Here is an 18245-nt window from a genome sequence, read left to right on the forward strand (position 1 = left end):
AAAAAAAAAAAAAAAAAAAAAAAAAAAGGCATCTTATAAGTCCTTGTTTCAGAGCTGGTTGAAAAGAAAGGCCACAGATTTTTTTTAATTGAAGTATAGTTGGTTTACAATGTTGTGTTAGTTTCAGGTGTACAGCAAATTGATTCAGTTTTTTATATATATATATATATTCTTTTTCAGATTCTTTTCCCTTTTAGGTTATTACAAAATATTGAGTAGAGTTCTCTGTGCTATTCAGTAAGTCCTTGTTATTTACCTATTTTATATACAGTAGTGTGTGTATGTTAATCCCAAACTCCTCACTTATCCCCCACCCCACTTTCCTCTTTGGTAACCAAAAATTTATTTTCTATGCCTGAGGCCATAGATTTTTAGTGGTTTACTCAATACATAATCGATCATCAATGGGCCCATGGATGAAGGTCAGTCCTTACTTGGAAGGGGGATTATGCTCAAAAAGACAATCAGATGTCTTTATCTTCTTGTTAACAAGGTATAAATGCAGAAAAGTCCACAGAGGGTGGATAACAAAGCGGAGACATTTTATGGTAATTTGCTGTATACGGCTCATTCTTTTTCCTTTTTATGCTCAATTCCACTCAGGATGTGGCACTAGAGTTCAAATCCTCTTAGCACAAGGCACAAAAGTAAAAATTTTAGCCTTGTAGAATTTTTTAAAAATGCTTTCACTAAGACATATGAGTATTGAGCTATCTCTATTTTCTTTTTTAATTAAGTACAACGGAAACTTCTGTTACGAGCCACTTCACTCTGTCTTGCTAAAGCGTGTCATTCGCTGGTCTTCTTACTGGGTCTCATAACGGGAAAGCATTATTGGGGCATGGGAGAGAGATCGTGGCTAAGTTACTAATGACACCACATATGTCCAAATCTACATTCTTATCACTCCTGTGGGTCTGCAATATTATACCCACATTTTCTATGCTGTATACATAAAGGCAACTCTGAATTAACCAATTGTTTGTTATGCAGAAAGGTAGCTATTGGGTATTTCTAGCGAAAATCTTCATCGAAAAAGGAATACCTACTATGTACAAATGGAATGGAAACGGGTTTTTAACATTAAAACTACTTGGGAGAATTAACAAGCAGTAGGAAACTTCGTGACAACTTAATGCATCGTGCTAGCATGTTATCTTGCCGATGCCGTTTTTATTCCTTTGCTATGTAGAATTTTACTGTGCTATAATTAACCAATTATGTAGTGCAGGAGGCCCTGAAATATGACCTTATCCAACAAAAAGGTTTTAGAAGAGTCCAATATGATTCCTGACTCTCTGCCCAAAGAAAGGACATGACGGTTTTCGTTTTGGTAAAGGGACATCCATCTGTTATAATCTTATATATGAAACAGATATTCTGTAAACCACTAGCAAAAAGTAAGAGTTGTTTCAGATACACTTAGCTAACTCTGGAGTGAATATTCTCTTATTCAGTGCCCTAAAGAAACACAGGGAAGGGACCCGGGTAACCACTGTGAGGCTTAGAATGATTCCAGAGAAAATGCTTACCAAGGCAACCTGTACTCTGATGTGATTACAGGCTCACCTTTTCAGGTGCTTCCTTTAGGTCACTTAAGTAGATGGTTCAACAGACAATGCGGTTAGATTATGAGATGTAGCTTGGGGATGTTTATTTGAACCTGCTATTGTATAGACATCTTTATCCTTGATGGGGTTTCCAAACTGTCACCTCCAACTTTTCTTATCAGTGTACTCAGGAGAAATGAAAACAAAGCACCATGTAACTGATCTTTCCATTTCTGAACTGTCAATGTTGAAATGACCTGTCTCACATCCTGACAAGAAGGACTGATTAGCTCTCAGGCAGCTCAGCCTTGAAGATTTCCTGTCTCTTTTGGGTCCCTGTGACATTTCTCTGGCTTCGTCCTCACAGCACATCTGGGCACTAATCCCCTCTGAAGCAGATTCACTCAGTCCTCTGAAGCCAAAGCCCTTAGTTTTCCATCTGCTGGAATAAAAAGGAGAGGGAGCAGGCTCCCCTTACTTCTCAGACTCTAACTGAACACCCCACTATTTTCGCCCTTCTGTTCCTGCCAGTGAGGAATGTACATGTCATTTACATGGACATTTCTGCCATCCTCCAGCACACAAGCAGCTAAGTTCAGCAAGTAGAAAGGACGGCGGTCAGAGAACTACCTGATTTTGATGTTAATGCTTAAAAAACATGGATCCACAAGTTCTTGTCTCTCGACGGTCATCCCACGTAATTATCTTCCTCGAAAAGAACTGTTCTAGCGTAAAGGCCCTGATGTTTAGTTTATGCTTATAATTTGGAACCTCGGACTCACCGCTATTGGTACCAACTGCTTAATCTTACACTCCCCGGTCTTGGGGCATTTCTTTCCTTGTTGAGGGCATTTAGGTGTGGCCATCTGTGACAGCATAACACTAAGGTCCTGTGCTACAGTCATAACTGACCTAGCAACAAAATCATGCCCCAATATTACAGTGATCGCTCAGAGCTGGCAGCTCCACCTCTAGGAGGAATGCAGCCCTCAGGGACAACAAAAGGAATCCAGATGCTTTGTTGAGAGCTAAATAAAATCAAAGAATTGTAGGTCATCCAACAGCCTAAGCAAGGTCATTGTGTAACTGCCAAGAGAAGTTGGGAATTGAGGACTTGCTTTAGGGTCGTATCTGGCATAAAGGGAAGAAAATTTAAAAGAAGGAAATCCCCAAATTGGAACATGACCTAGATCTTTCGGGAAGCGACTGCTCCATAAAGCTGTTGCCAAATGCTATTTTAATCAAACCAAACCTTCACTGGATCTCTATCCTGAGAGCACAGCTAGTTTCACCAAGAGCACCCTGGCGAAGTACCAGCTAGAAGCATAGAGTGATGTTGGCATCATCTAACTAGACTGCTGTTCATTGATTCCCGCAGAGATAGTAAAATGCTATTCATTTTTGTTGACATGAGTAGCCACTCTCTGTCTAAAAGGGCAGAATACATCCCAGTGTTGAGCTCTTAGAAACATACCCCTTTCCCACTGATGTGTAAATACATCTCATTCACCTCTATGATTTCACAGGCTTCACTCTTTTTCCATCACAAAGCTTAGTCATTGTAGCCATCAAGAGTCTCTGATCATGTCTGACAGACATCTTAATATGCATATTACAGAGGCAAAGAATGCTAGAAAAACTCATGCTTAAGTAGGAAAGGGAATAGGGGAACGAATAGATTGAACAGAAAGGAAAGGCTTACACAGCATTTTAAACTCATGAGGGGATTTAACAGAGCTCTCAACCTTCAGTGCTGAACATATTCTAAACCTCACTGTTTCCCTATCCGTTTTATTTCCACTGTTGGAAAATGTAAACAGAATATCCACTAAACGGCACATGTGAGACTAAAACCACACATGGCCAATGTCCAAAGAAGGGTTTCATTCAGTAATTAAAGCAATTTCCTGAACCTCGGCTTGACTGGCTCCAAGGAAAGAACGATGCTTTGGGACTTCCCAAGTACATATGCGTTTATGATGGTTAATCTTATGTGCCAACCCAACTGGGCCATGAGGTGCCCAAATATTTGGTCAGACATTAGTCTGTGAGGGTGTTTTCAGATGAGACCAACATTGAAACGGACAGGCTGAGAAAAGCAGATTGCCCTCCATAATGTGGGTGGGTCACATCTAATCAGCCGAAGTCCTGATCCTTCCCGAGTAAGAGAGACTTCTCCTGCCTGAAAGCCTCTGAACTGGGCCATTGGCTCTTCCTGGTTCTATAGCAGCCTGCCAGCCTTTGGACTTGAACTGGGACATTGGTTCTGCAGATTCTGGACTTGCCAGCCTCTATAATAACATGAACCAATTTCTCATAATAAATCTCTTTACATATGTATGTATGTACGTGCGTATGCTTATAGCCTGTATCTTATATACGTATCCTATTGGTTCTGTTTCTCTGGAGAACCCTGATGAATACAATATCTCAGATTTTAAAATTGGGATCTAGACTGGTCACTATCCTCTTAGTGCTGGTGATTCCTTTTAGCCCTAAACATAACTCTTACTCAACTAAAAAATAACTATATATTGCAATACAAGTACAAATGAATAATATTTACATGTTTGATAACAATTCTTTCTCACATTAGGAGCTAACCATTGTCTGTCTTCAGTCAGTAACTCTAAGTGTCAGTCAACCAAGGTTGAAGCTTGACTTCATAGAATTTTCCCCAAGCTCAAGCTCAGTTGCTGGTTGTTAGGAAAGGTTATTACTATGGTCATCTAAAATTCAACCAGTACTTTCTTATTTCTAATATTTCAAAAGTATCTAATGATCATCTAAACGATAATCAGTAGCCACATAGTTATACTGTCAACAGCTTTTTAGAAGATATATGAGATTAGAGTCCTAATCAATGGAAAAATATGTTTAAAAACATGTTAAAAATAGTCATACCTTAAAGGTATATTTCACATAAATCTGGTGGTAGCCAAGGGTGGCCAGAGACACATTTCCTTAAACTTCTTGCTAATGAATTTGTGTTGTTTCCTTACATTTGAAAAGACTGGAATAGACACTTCGTCAAAAAACACAGATGAATGGCCAATAAACACAAATGAAAATTTGCTCAATATCGTTAGCCATTACAGAAATGCAAATTAAAATCACAAATCTACTTATTCATTAGAATGACTTACTTTAAAAAGACCAATACCAAGTGTTGGCAAAGATGTGGAACAATTAGCACAGTTACATCTTAGTGGTAAAAATTTAAGTGATTACAGCTACCGTGGAAAGTTTCTTATAAAGTTAAATATCTAATTATGATATGACCCGCCAATCCCACTTCTAGGTATTTACCCAAAAGAAACGAAAATACATGTCCACACAAAGATCTGTACACAAGGGTTCATAGAAGCTTTGTTCATGGTAGCCCCCAAATGGTAACAACCCTATCTCCGTCAGCTCATGAAAGGATACACAAATTGTGGTAGAGCCATACAATGGAGTACTACTTAAGAATAAGAAAGAACTAATTACTGATAGAGGTAACAGCACAGAGGAACGTCAAAAGCATTATGTCAAGTGAAAGAAAGTAGAAGGTGGTTGGGGTAGGAGGAAAGGACTGACTGCAAAAGAGCATGAGGAGACTTTTGGGATTAATGGAAATGTTCTCTGTCTTACTTGTGATGGTGTATACAACCGTACATGTTTGTCAAAATTCATCCAACTGCACGATTAAAATGGGTGGACTGTATCATATGTAAATTAGACATCAATAAGGCTGATCTTAAAAAAATGTTTCCTTCCATTTAGGAAGGGGACGGAATGTATTTATTCGAGAGCAGGCCCTTTCATCACTGAGACTGGTGGGTAAGTTCCCTTTAATTACAGACCCTTGTATTGTATCTGACACACGCAGGCTACTCAGCAGTAGTACCAGCAAACAAAGGAACTATGGGCTATGAGAAAGTGCTTCTTCCAATGTTTCAATGTGTTAACCATTTAGACTTATTTTGAAAATACGACTGTTTGTAGAGGCTTGCTTTCAAGCATAGCTAGTCATAGTGATACAGAAAAATAAATGCAACTTAGATGTTTCCTTCATACCATAATCTTCCCAAATAAAAAGGACATATATTCCTGAAAAGATGACACACTATTGAACTACACTGTTTCTTTTTTGCTGGATGTTTTCCAAGAAGGCAACCTGGTTCTAGAGAATAGGTATGCCCTGAATCTCCTGTTTTTGAAGGATCTAAGAAAAATCAAATACACCTTAGCACATCTGAGTGGGCAAGTAGAGAAGGAATTGATATTTACTGAGCACCTATTCTGTTCCATGAAATATTCAAATACATTATTTTATCACTGAGCCTTGACAATAACCAAAAATAGGTACTTTTTTGGTACTTACAGTCAGAGAAGTTAAGCAGCTAAATGACTTGCCCAAGACCACAAAGCTAGTATAGGACAGCACCAAATTAAAACCAATCTCCATGTGGCTCTACTTGACCCTCCCATACTTTCATACCCAGGCAGACAGTCACTTGAAGACGGCTGTAATGTAATCTCGGGAATAAAGCAAAGGCTTGGGAGTTCTGAAATGAGCATTCTATTTCCTGCCTTGCCAGACCAATTTGATACAAGACCCACCCACCTCCTCAGTGCCATATTTCCCCCCCATTTGTAAGGCAACAGTCACAACACGTCCCTTTGTTCCAGAACCATGGTCCCTGAGGACCATGAAACACTTTATGGTGCTGTAAAATTCCTGGGAGAAATACAAGCATATGGTGATCCGTATCAGAATTTCACCAAACCTAAAAATGCTGGCCCCTAAAAGAAAAGACTTGCTAAGCTCAAAAGTCTAACTCATTTTCTTTCATCATGTATCTTCAAATCATATCCAGTTACATCCATCATAAACATAGGCATTTGTGGAACTGACAGTGATATAACGATGTTTAAAATGACCCCACCTCTACTAAACATCTCTTTGTCTACTTTTCGACACTTTTCTCCCATATTCTCTTTGCTCTGGGAGATTTTGTTTTCTGTGAACTTATTTCACCGAATTAACGGTCATGGCATTTCTTTTCCTACGCTGGACAGACACAGAAGACGTGCAACAGAAGGTGTTACCTAGGATGCAGAGACCATCTGTGCAGTTCTCGGATTCCTGGCTTAGGCCTTCGCAGAATTTGCCCCCATTTCTTGGGGCCGGGGCTGTGCACTCGCGGATCCGCAGATGCTCACACTCTGGGCTGCAGACCGACCACTCTCCCCACACCTCCCAGCTCCCGTCCACTTCAAAGGGAAACAGAGGGAACCATCGTTAGAATGAATCTGGCAGCTGTTGGGAGACTCACCCCAGGGCCGCTGTTGTTCTTAGAGCTGGATTTTAAACCGTCACCAGCACCACAAAAACAAAATAATATATGTGTTTATCTTCTCTCCGTGGTTTCTTTCCTAAAGAGACAGGCTAACAAAAGCAGTGGCGTGATTCTCTTGCTATTTCAGGATGAGACCAATTTACTGAATTTGGGCAAATATTTGAATTACCCGTGCCCTTGGGTTAGCTAATAATGTTATTACCCATTCTCTCCCCATCTCTCATGCCCAAATGCATCTTAGATGGACAGATACACTATGTGCAGGAACCACTGGTAATCACCACTTCCTTGTGGGTTGATGGTTTAGAACAGAGAGTAGAATAAATGCTCTTCAATTCCTAAAAGCCCCTCAATAATAAAAAGTTAAACCCACATATACTGACAGTATTAAACTAAAACAGGTCAGCCAAATCCCAAGATGCCAAGACTTACACAAATAGAATTTCTTGGGTCGTGCATTGCTGCTGTATGTAGAAATGAACAAACTGAATCTAATTCCCCTAGAAAACCACCCTAGAGATTATAGCAGCTGCTGGAGACAAGTGTCCCACTATCTCCCAGGAACAGGCCAACCATGTTTATGTGGGTTACTGAAGACACTGCCATTTTTAATCTAGAGCAGCTAGTCAAGAGCAGGGTAAAATACAAATACTGAACTTGAAGCAAAATGTCTGAGTCCTTATCTTGGTCCTGTCAACTTCTTGGTGGAGCAAGCCTAAGTAAGCACTTAGCCTGACTTCACTATTTCTGTCAACTGGGGATCATAAAAATCACAACACAGAGCTAAATGACATTACATGTATACATGTATCTTGCACAGTACCTGGCACATAGTAAGCACTCAATAAATGTATATTGAATGCAAATTCAAAACAAAGCTCCAAGCATATGCTGCTGGTGAGAGCCTGGCCTTAGCTTTGAGTGGAGCTAGACTCGCAATTTTAAAGACACGAGTCTCTGGTCCAGTGTCCTTGGAGCTAATGTTTGATCATGCATGTGAGACCCAGGATCAATTCATTTCTCAGTGGGAGGATATGCTTTTCATTCAGAAAGTCACCTTCCATCTCAGCTACTCCTCATTGTATAAATTCAGTGAAAGCCAGTAAGATAAGCAAAAGAACTCATAAAAGCCATATTTGGTAAATGAAGCCTCTCTCTATTCAGAGAGGAAGGCAAGCAGAGCCCACATTCGAAATGGAAACGGCTGTGATACAATCTCTGCCAATTATATTGCCAATAAATACAAAGGTAAAACTGATGAGGTTAGTTGATTGGTGACTGATGATAAAAGGTCAAGGATTTGGTACCTGTTTTGTGCTCATAGACAACTCACTTAATCCCTATTATACAGATGAATGCTACAAAATGGGAGAACCCGAGGAGAGAAGGGTTTTAAACACTGGTAGTATAAAAATACGTCAAAACATTTGGCTTATTGATGGTGAGTGTCTAGGGTCATCTGAGTATTAAGAAAAAAATGATGCCCCCAAACAGAGGTATTTCACCCATGTTCCTATTACAATGAGTTCCACATTAGCACTTTGGACAAAGGCTCCACTCGAAGAACTTGGAAGATGGTAACTTTGGAAAGGAAGGTTCTACTGAAAGCTTCACACCAGCCCAATAATGTTGGTGGATCCGAAGGGAAAAGGGAATCTACATATATCTCACCAGGACAAAGAGAGGTGCAGGTTATTTTCTGCACTGACATTCCCTCACAAAAGGCTCCACCATTGAGAGGAGCTGGGTTGGTGCAGGTCCGGGAACGTTTCTGCCATCCTCTACCACAGCGAACATTGCAGGCTGACCACTCTGTCCAGGAAGACCAGCCTCCATTCACTGAGAGAGAAAAATGGGGAGGGGAGAAAAAAGAGGAAAGAGGTATTTACTGATTGCCTACTATGTGCAAGCCACTTGTGAGCTGTGTTGTGAGTTGAGTACCAAGAGACTGGAGGGGACCCTCCCCGGCTGCCCCATCGTGAGGCAACAGTAGGGCTGATCTAGTCTCCACCCCTCAGTCTACTCTTCTGATACAGGAGGGATACAGAGAATTTGCATTGCAAGGAAATGATGAACCATAGGAAGAACTCATCAACATATCTCTAAAGCACTTGAAAATCCAGAGTATAAGAAGAAAATATCAGCATTTGAATTTCTATTAACTTTAAGTGCTTCAAAAATAAATCCCAGGGCTCTTCTATTGTGGAAGCGAGTGCCTTTACTTCAATAGCTGGGAATTTCATTTATACAATACCTGAGATATTCAGCAAATAGTCATGTTTGTTTTTGGTGGATTTCATATGCCAGGAGAGGAGGTGCCGACAGCAGGTCTGGGGAAGATGGGGAGTTGGTGGATGTGGGGTTTGCGAAGAGTGGGAAGCAGAAGTTGCCCACCTCATTTCGTTTCAAATATAAACACAATGGAAGAAAACAAACAACTTTTTAAATTATTTTGAAAAGAGATCGAAAATGTTACTGACTATCTCCAGAAGTCCAATTCTGGATGAAAGAGAAACAGACATCTGCCTTCACCGGTCAAAGGGGTGAGGCAGGAGAGAACGCTATAATGGATAACCCCCAAAGTCCTTTCCGTGCTAAACATTGAAAGCTTTAATGAAATGCACCTCCCTCTACCTCTCTGCTTTCTGTCCTCTCTATCCATTCCTAGCCTTTGGGCTGGTCTTACCATAAACCACCACTGTGGCTGACAGGCTCCTCCTCTTGGCTACGATGTTGGCCGCCATGCATGTATAGTTTCCGGAGTCCGAGAGCCGCGCCTGCCGGATGATGAGGTTGTGGTCTGCCCTGGTGTCAATGTTCTCATCTTGTTCAGAGTCAATGGGCTCCTCGTTTTTCAGCCATTCCACCTATCAGAAGACAGCAATGTTTATAAGTCATTAAAAAAAGAGAACTTTCCTGGAGTTGGAAGATGAGCAGTTAGGGCATATGGGAGAGAGCTGTACCTAACATAACAGAGTAGCAACAAGGATTTTAAAAAATCTTTCTTCCATATCCCATCCTTTTTGGTATTCTCAGGACATGAACACTCAAGCTAATAAACTGGAGGCGGGAAGAGAATGTAAATATCCTATTGACTTTGACCTATTTTCTAAAAATGCAGTGGGAGAGAGGAAAGACTGTAATTAGGTCATTTCATTATATTTCATTGTGTTCCAACTCTGACGATGAAGATGATGATATTTTAATAACTGGCCCAAAATGGAGCTCAGAAAAATCAACACATATATGTCGACTTTGTAATTTGTGCGGAGAGGATATTATGTTGTCAGACAGGGTTTGAAGTCAATATGTTTCCATTTAAACACATTTTAACAAAGGTGCGATGATGTCTAAAGGCCAATGTAACACAGATTTGGGTAATCATAGGCACACAAATGAAACTCAGATCTCAATATTCCCTGCTTTTGGGGATATGTTTCTTTGGTCATCATTTATGTTACTACTTCAGTGATTCGGCAGACATTTAGGTCGGATCAGGCACCCCAGACATCTAAGCCTCAGTCTCCCTTCCAAAGGAGCTCACTTTTCACATCCTCTGAGCGTAGGCTAGTCCCATCTTTGGTTTGTTTTCTCTAGCTTGCTCCTAGAGAACCTATTTCCCTCTTTCCATCTCCACCCTAATCCTATCCTTGGTCCAAAGTTCTCTTTCCTTGGACACCTGAGAAAGACCCAGATGAGACCTTCTACTCCCTGGATTCTCATCCTCCCCACAGCTGGGCTGCACCATCCCTACATCTCTTATTTCATCAAGCAGACCAGTCTTCCCAGACCTAACTGCCTTCCTTCCCCATTTTGTCCTTTGCTACCACATCTAAACAACGTCTCCACTCTCTCATGCCATCTCGGTAGCACCAGACGCAGCTCTTGTTTGACAATAACCATTTAGCTCTAGTTATCAGCATGTGTTATACACAGGAATTTAACAGACACATCAAAACGGTAATTCAGGGCTTCCCTGGTGGCACAGTGGTTGAGAGTCCGCCTGCCGATGCAGGGGACACGGGTTCGTGCCCCGGTCCAGGAAGATCCCACATGCCGCGGAGCAGCTGGGCCCGTGAGCCATGGCCGCTGAGCCTGCGCATCCAGAGCCTGTGCTCCGCAACGGGAGAGGCCACAACAGTGAGAGGCCCGCGTACCCCAAAAAAAGAACAACAAAAAAAAGGTAATTTCAAAAAAAAAAAAAAAGGTAATTCAACACAAAAAGCAATGGCAATGACTACAACAAAAAGACACCACATGGAAGCACATGCATCTGGGTTCTTTTCACCATACCCTCCCTGCCCACCCCTAGCATAGATAATTGAAAGTTGGCTTTAGTTGGCTCATTTCATGTTTGTATCTAAAGAATTCTAATTTATTGCCAATAATCAAGTAACGTCTATTAGACAGCAATTTGGTCTAATAAATATTTTTGACTTCTATAAAAAGGGATTTATTGGGGACTTCCCTGGTGGTGTAGTGGTTAAAAATCTGCCTGCAAATGCAGAAGACACAGGTTCGAGCCCTGGTCTGGGAAGATCCCACATGCTGTGGAGCAACTAAGCCCGTGCTCCACAACTCCTGAGCCTGTGCTCTAGAGCCCGCAAGCCACAACTACTGAGCCTGCGTGCCGCAACTACTGAAGCCCGCACGCCTCGAGCCCAAGCTCTACAACAAGAGAAACCACTGCAATGAGAAGCCCACACACCGCAACAAACAGTAGCCCCCGCTTACCACAGCTAGAGAAAGCCTGAGTGCAGCAATGAAGACTGAACACAGCCAAAAATAAATTAAAAAATAATTTTTTTTAAAAAAGAGATTTATCAGAAGAAAACCTACAACGATCCTTCAATATTTATCCCAAGTACCATCCCATTAATGAGTATAGAATACCAAAAGTCATCAGCCATCCAAAATGTAACCTAGATGAGGTCGATTTTTAGAAGAGAAAATGATGCCAAAATAGCCAAGAGAGGGCTGAGAACTGCTTTAAAACATGAAGAAGAGCTGAAAAAGCAACATGGTACAGGACCGCGAAGTAAGGAAGCAAGCCTGGCTACCGACCCCAGGAGCTCCTCAAGGCATCACCACGTGCCAGCCTGGTGGGTTAAGAACCAATGATGACCCAGAGCCCAAAAGCACTGCTCTGTTTAACAAAGCAGGACAGTGGAGCCAATTTTAAAACACAACTGACCACCGGCCCATGACAAAATATCCTTCACTCCCCACTAACACTGCATATTTTCCGACCACTCATTCATTCATCTGACAAATATTCCAACCTTTACTGAACGTTGGAGGTCGTCCTGAGAGTTGAGTAAAGTCAGATAAACAAAACCAGTATAGCCTCTTTTTTCATGGATCTTACTTTTAATGGACAAGATGGAAACAAAGAAGTTAAATCCACATCACCACCAGAAGATAAGAGCTGTCACCAATATTTGGGATGAAACACTGTAAAGCGAATAGGATTGGATTTTTTTTTTTTTTTTTTTTTTTGCGGTACGTGGGCCTCTCACTGCTGTGGCCTCTCCCGTTGCGGAGCACAGGCTCCGGACGCACAGGCTCAGCGGCCATGGCTCACGGACCCAGCCGCTCTGCGGCATGTGGGATCTTCCCGGACCAGGGCACGAACCCGCATCCCCGGCATCAGCAGGCGGACTCTCAACCACTGCGCCACCAGGGAAGCCCTGGGTTGGATTTTTTAAACCACCATCACTGTTGTGTCACTGGAAAGAACAAATTGGTCAGCTTAAAGTAAGTCTGAGGAGCTCTGGTTCCACTCCACTCTCCTCCTGGTCCAGAAATTCTGAGTGTAAATTGCCTGACTTTCTGACTGTTAATTTCCTATCCTTGTTACTTCTAGCACCTACAAAGCCCGTTCTCTCCTGTCTCCGCCTCAAGTCATCTTCTTTTTCCATACTTTCCCCCAAAACAGCTGGTCAGGAAGTCGGGAAAGTCTGGCCATGGTCCATAAGTAAATAATTCCTACTGAGGAAATAACCAGAAAGAGCCCTGGGGGCAGTGACCCTGGAAACAGAAAAGGAGTCCCAGCACCTGGAAATCAAAGAAAGCTTTCCTAAACAAATCTTGGCCCAGAGAAAATTAAAGCCACAATCATCAAGTAGAGGTCTGGTTTCAAATTGAAAACTTACATAAAATACATCATACATAAAATTAAGTGGGCAACAAACTAGGAAGATATTTGCCAGAAATTTGATATATAAAACAATAACAGGGCTTCCCTGGTGGCGCAGTGGTTGAGAGTCCGCCTGCCGGTGCAGGGGACGCAGGTTCGTGCCCTAGGTCCGGGTGGATCCCACATGCTGCGGAGCGGCTGGGCCCGTGAGCCATGGCCGCTGAGCCTGAACGTCCGGAGCCTGTGCTCCGCAACGGGAGAGGCCACAGCAGTGAGAGGTCCGAATATGGCAAAAAAAACAAACGATGATCTGAGGGATACTGATCTGAATCACTCAAGCTCTCATATCAGTTGATGATAAAATGCCATCCAAGATAAGACAGAGAAAATACATGCTAATTAAACAATTGAATATTCTACACTAATAAAAAAACTGAACAACAATAAATGACATTTTTCTACCCAAAGAGCAAAGATTAAAGTTACACAAGCATACACAGACACACACATACATATAGTATTTTTTGGCTGAACTTACAGAGCATGGGGCATTTCTGTTATTGCTGCTCTACGATTATCTCCTTTCTGGGACGACACTAGTAGCCTCTTAACTACCTGGTCTGTCTGGTGCTTCCACTCCTGCCTCTACAGTTGATTCTCCACAAAGGGATCAGGTAATATCACTTTCTGGGTCCAAGTCCTTCAACAGCCTTGAAGCCCACTAAGAACAAAATTGCAAATCCTTACCATGGCTAACAAAGCCCATCTTGGTCTGGCCCAGAGTTAATTCCCCACCTTAGATTCCCTAAGTAACCTCTGCACAGTCTACTCCAGCCCTACTGGTCTCCTTCCTGTTCGAGAAAACTCAAAGCCAGTTCCAACCTCAGGACCTTAACACCTGCTGATCCCTCCACCCGGAAGGCCTTTCCTGCAAGTATCCCTACGGTTCAACCCTACTTTTCATTCAGGTCTCTAATCAAATATTTCCTCCTTAGAGAGGTCTTGCCTAACAATCCTTTCTAGTATAGCAAGGCTCCTTCACTCCTGGTGTCCTGCTTTAATTTTCTTCCTAATATTATCTCCATCTAATAGGCTTAAAGATAGTAAAAGCCTTCTGTTCTTGTACATGTGATCCCAGGAATTTACCAAAGGAAATTATTAGGGCTACAAACAAGGATTTAAACAAAATAAACTATTTTTGTAGCAAAAAAGAATGAAAGAAAAAAAAAAGTATGCCAAAGCTACAGGCCAAATTACAGACCTTTGTTTAAATAAATGATTCAGTAATAAAATATAATATTATATAGCACTAAAAGTCTTGATTTCCACTAGTGAAAGCACTGAAAATGCTCATAATATATGGAAGAGTCAAAATGCAAAACTATGTTCATTGCTATCATAAATTTGCGAAAGCAACAAAAAAAAGAAATCACAAACATACATACGCTTAAAAAATGGTTGGAAGAAAATGCAATATGTTTGCAGAGGTTTTTAAGAGAAGACTTGGGGTAACTGTTGTTTTTCTTCTTGGTGGTTAATTGTGGAACATTCAAGGAAGAAGTATTTAGTAATCGGAAAAAATCACTTTAGCTTAAAAAAACTCCTTTACTTATGTAGCACAGTGGTATTCAAATTTATATTTAACCATAGACTGTTTCCTCAATTTAAAGCTTATGTGATCATAGGATATATACGATATGCATCATATGATATCGCTTATATATGGAATGTAAAAAATGATACAAATGAACTTATATACAAAGCAGAAATAGACCTACAGACACAGAAAACAGACTTATGTTTACCAAAGGGGAAAGGGTGGGAGAGCAATAAATTAGGAGTTTGGGATTAACAGATACGCACTACTATATAAATAAAATAGATAACTAACAAGGACCTACTGTATAGCACAGGGAACTCTACTCAATATTTTGTAATAGCCTATAAGGGAAAAGACTCTGAAAAATAATATATATATATATCTGAATCACTTTGCTGTATACCTAAAACTAACACAACATTATAAATCAACTATACTTCAATGAATAAATTAAATAAATAAATAAAAATAAAGCTTTTCAGAAAGCCCCAAGTGAAAAACAGATAAATAAGGAAAGCTCTTACAACAGGTGCAGAAGTGAGGGTATTGGAGTTACAGAAATGAGGGGCCCTAAGCTGCAATGGCCCACACCCAGGGCCACTGTTTGTAAAATTCCAGGAGAGGTAATTCACGTCCTTCCCTGTCTATGTCAATCATGCCCAATGGAGATGTTCAGCGCACCTGTACCATCATATAAGTTGACCCTGCCATACAATCTACCGCCACCCACCTACATGTGTACTATGAACACGTACAATGGTCTGCTACTTGGTCTCCCCAGATCATAGCTTGAAAACCATCAATACAGGATGAATGAGGTATCCCAGGTACATACACATTCTGGTCTACCTGGTGTTCACACTGTCATGACTCAGGTTCATCAACCCAATTATGTCTATAAACAATCGGCACATTAGGAGACACCTAACTGCGGGGCTGTTTTTTATTTGTAAACTAATAGTTTATCCATTTAACTGATGGCAGGATCTTTATGAGAAACTCAGTTTGGTATTTTCTGGGCTTACAAAAGTGACAAATTGCTCTTTGATTTATGCTTTTGTCACTTAGAGAAATGTTAAAACATTTTTGATGAGCTAAGTGCTCCTAATGTAGAATAGTTTAATAAATAATAGAAAAAAAGCATTCCTACAGCAGCAGTTGCAAACTCGAATGTTCCTAGGGGCCAGGGAGGTAACGTAAACTACTGAAGTGGAGCTGGGGGCAAACATCCACGTGCGTTGCTTACATACTAAAGACAAGGGGCTATTCTTTGTGCCCACGAAGGAATGAGCTCACGCTCATTTTTCTTAAAAAACGTTATTTTCCTTCTCCTTTTGTTTCCCCACTTTAGATAGACACGAGTATTTTTAAAAATTAATGATTGTGTAAGGAAAAATGACCGTGAACTCGTTTTTGCTTTAAAATTTCTGTTGCTTTTAATGTATCACAGTGGTCTTCACATTTACGGAGTATGTAGCTTCAGTATCAGGATGTACGGGGACCTGGTGCTGATAATGACAAACATGTAGATTCCATGGTTTGTGCAAATAAATATGCAGCCACCGGTTGGGTCCACACTACTGTGATTAGTGTAACTAGATCCTTCCATCTTTCTTGAGAAGCCACGGCTGTGTATCTTCATGTACTATTTCTTGATTCTAACATGATGGCTCATATATTACAAAATATATTGCGAGGGTCAAACAAAACATATCCGTGAACTCCCTCTTCTCCAGATACTACAACACACCAGCTTTCTGGCCCTCTGTGAGCGTTATCACAAAGAGGAGCTCAATGTCCTTCCCTGAAGTTAACTCCTTTCGGTAGGTCCGCTTCCCCCATCATCCTAGAATGTTCCAGTTCATATGTATCAGGGCCCATTCTCAATGCTTTCTCATGTCAAGCACCTAAGAATTTTTGAACTTATATACAGTATCCTACAAGTATCATAAGGGCATGAATACTGAGTTCAGAAATGATTTTATAAGAGGTTGTCAACACTGGAAAGCCCCCATTAAGCTCTTAACAAAAGCAATTCACATTTTCAAATTATAGCATGATGGGATAGATACAGTGATCACCTGAGGCTAAAGGACAATTTTTTTTAATCACTGATCCAAATGACCTCATACTAACAGGTCATCTCTTTGACAGAGAGGCTTAACTTTCTGGAATGTCATAGGAGGCATTCACGCCCTGAGAGGAAAAGACTTCTTCATATGGTTTCTACTTATTTAGTTGAGATGGGTAATCCCTGTTAGGAGTGTGGGAAGAAACCAGCTACTTAGAGGTAATGAGCTAATGGATTTTCAGGATGCATGAGTTCATTAGCATAGTGTTATGTGCAGATGGTCTGCAATTTGTAGATTTTTCCAGTTTATAAACAAATCTGGAAAAGCAGACCATCAAAGACAATTAGATTTCATGCCCAACAGCAGGTTCCTGATCAGTCATTCTGGTTAGCTGGGGACAGAAGGTATGTAATTGACGACCCTGTAGATTTCCTCAACAATAGGCAGCATGGTGTAATTGGATGGGAGGCAGCCTCCTTTGGAAGAGCGATGCTTCATGGGAGATTATCTTATCTGAGACATGGGTTATGTTTGAAAATCTCTGCATGAGTCCTGACATTTCGCTTCTTCTGACCTTTTGTCAAAGACGTCCTGTGCAGGTATACACATAAACTCTACACCTAAAGGTTTATTTCCATCAGACACATGTCAGGTTCTAATGCTCCTGTTCTTGTTCTTAATATTCCATAAGAGCGTGAGAAGGTGAGTGCTGTTATTAATCATTTAGGAATGTAAAAGCTAGATAAGAAAGAGAAAGCCACTTTAACAGGCCAGCTCTCTTCCCATACAAGATCCCAAGCCTGTTGTCTTTAGAATTCTAGATAGTATCAAGCTGGAACTCTCTCTCCCCTCCTATCCCACAGAAAATGCTAATGGGGGCCATTTGTTGGTATCATCTAACAAGTGTTCTTATCTCCCCCACCCCCAATTCCAGTCCTCTTGGGATCTGCTAGATGAAATATAAAATTGAGTTGCTCATATATATTAAAGATGTAACCTCAGATTTCTGACTTTAGAAGCTTTTCAATTCATCTACTCATTGCTTGGGGTCATTTTCTTCTTGCACAACTCAGTGGCAAGCTCCTTAAGAACAAGAACAGTATTTTAAAATGTTCTTGTGTCTTGCACAGAACCTTCTTCCGAGGATATGCACTGGCACCTGTTGAATAAATTTTTTAGCTCAAATTGATTTACCTGCAAGTTTAGAGACTGGTGTGATATACATACACACATACAATACAACTTCAAACTGCATTTTAGGGGTTGGACCAAGGGAGGGGATACTCTTCTTTGCTTTAAATTCCAGGATCAAGCATTGATATGATCTAGAAGAGAGACATTTTTAGCGTAGTTGTTCTTAACTATAATCTGGGAACCACTAATATTTCATAATGGCTAAAAACGGCCTCATGTTGAATTTCATGTAGTTGCTCAAGATATGAGCTATGTAAAGAGTAATAAATGCTTTTTCTCCTCACTACAACTAAGAATGGCTTGGGAAGGCAACCTTGTCTGATAGGACAGGGTGGAGAGACAGGG

General features: G+C 40.9%; 1 protein-coding gene across 1 annotated transcript in view; it reads right to left on the minus strand.

Moving 5' to 3' along the window:
• UNC5D (unc-5 netrin receptor D) overlaps positions 1-18245 on the minus strand; it is a 584073-nt gene that overhangs the window by 105717 nt on the left and 460111 nt on the right. Inside the window, exons 5-7 of the mRNA XM_024765069.1 lie at positions 9582-9762; positions 8567-8734; positions 6645-6809 (exon numbers count right to left, since the gene is read on the minus strand). Coding sequence (XP_024620837.1) covers positions 6645-6809; positions 8567-8734; positions 9582-9762 — 514 coding nt within the window. The remainder of the gene's footprint in view (positions 1-6644; positions 6810-8566; positions 8735-9581; positions 9763-18245) is intronic.

The sequence above is a fragment of the Neophocaena asiaeorientalis genome, unplaced genomic scaffold (assembly GCF_003031525.2).
Source record: "Neophocaena asiaeorientalis asiaeorientalis breed wild unplaced genomic scaffold, Neophocaena_asiaeorientalis_V1.1 scaffold14, whole genome shotgun sequence".
Taxonomy (NCBI): domain Eukaryota; kingdom Metazoa; phylum Chordata; class Mammalia; order Artiodactyla; family Phocoenidae; genus Neophocaena; species Neophocaena asiaeorientalis.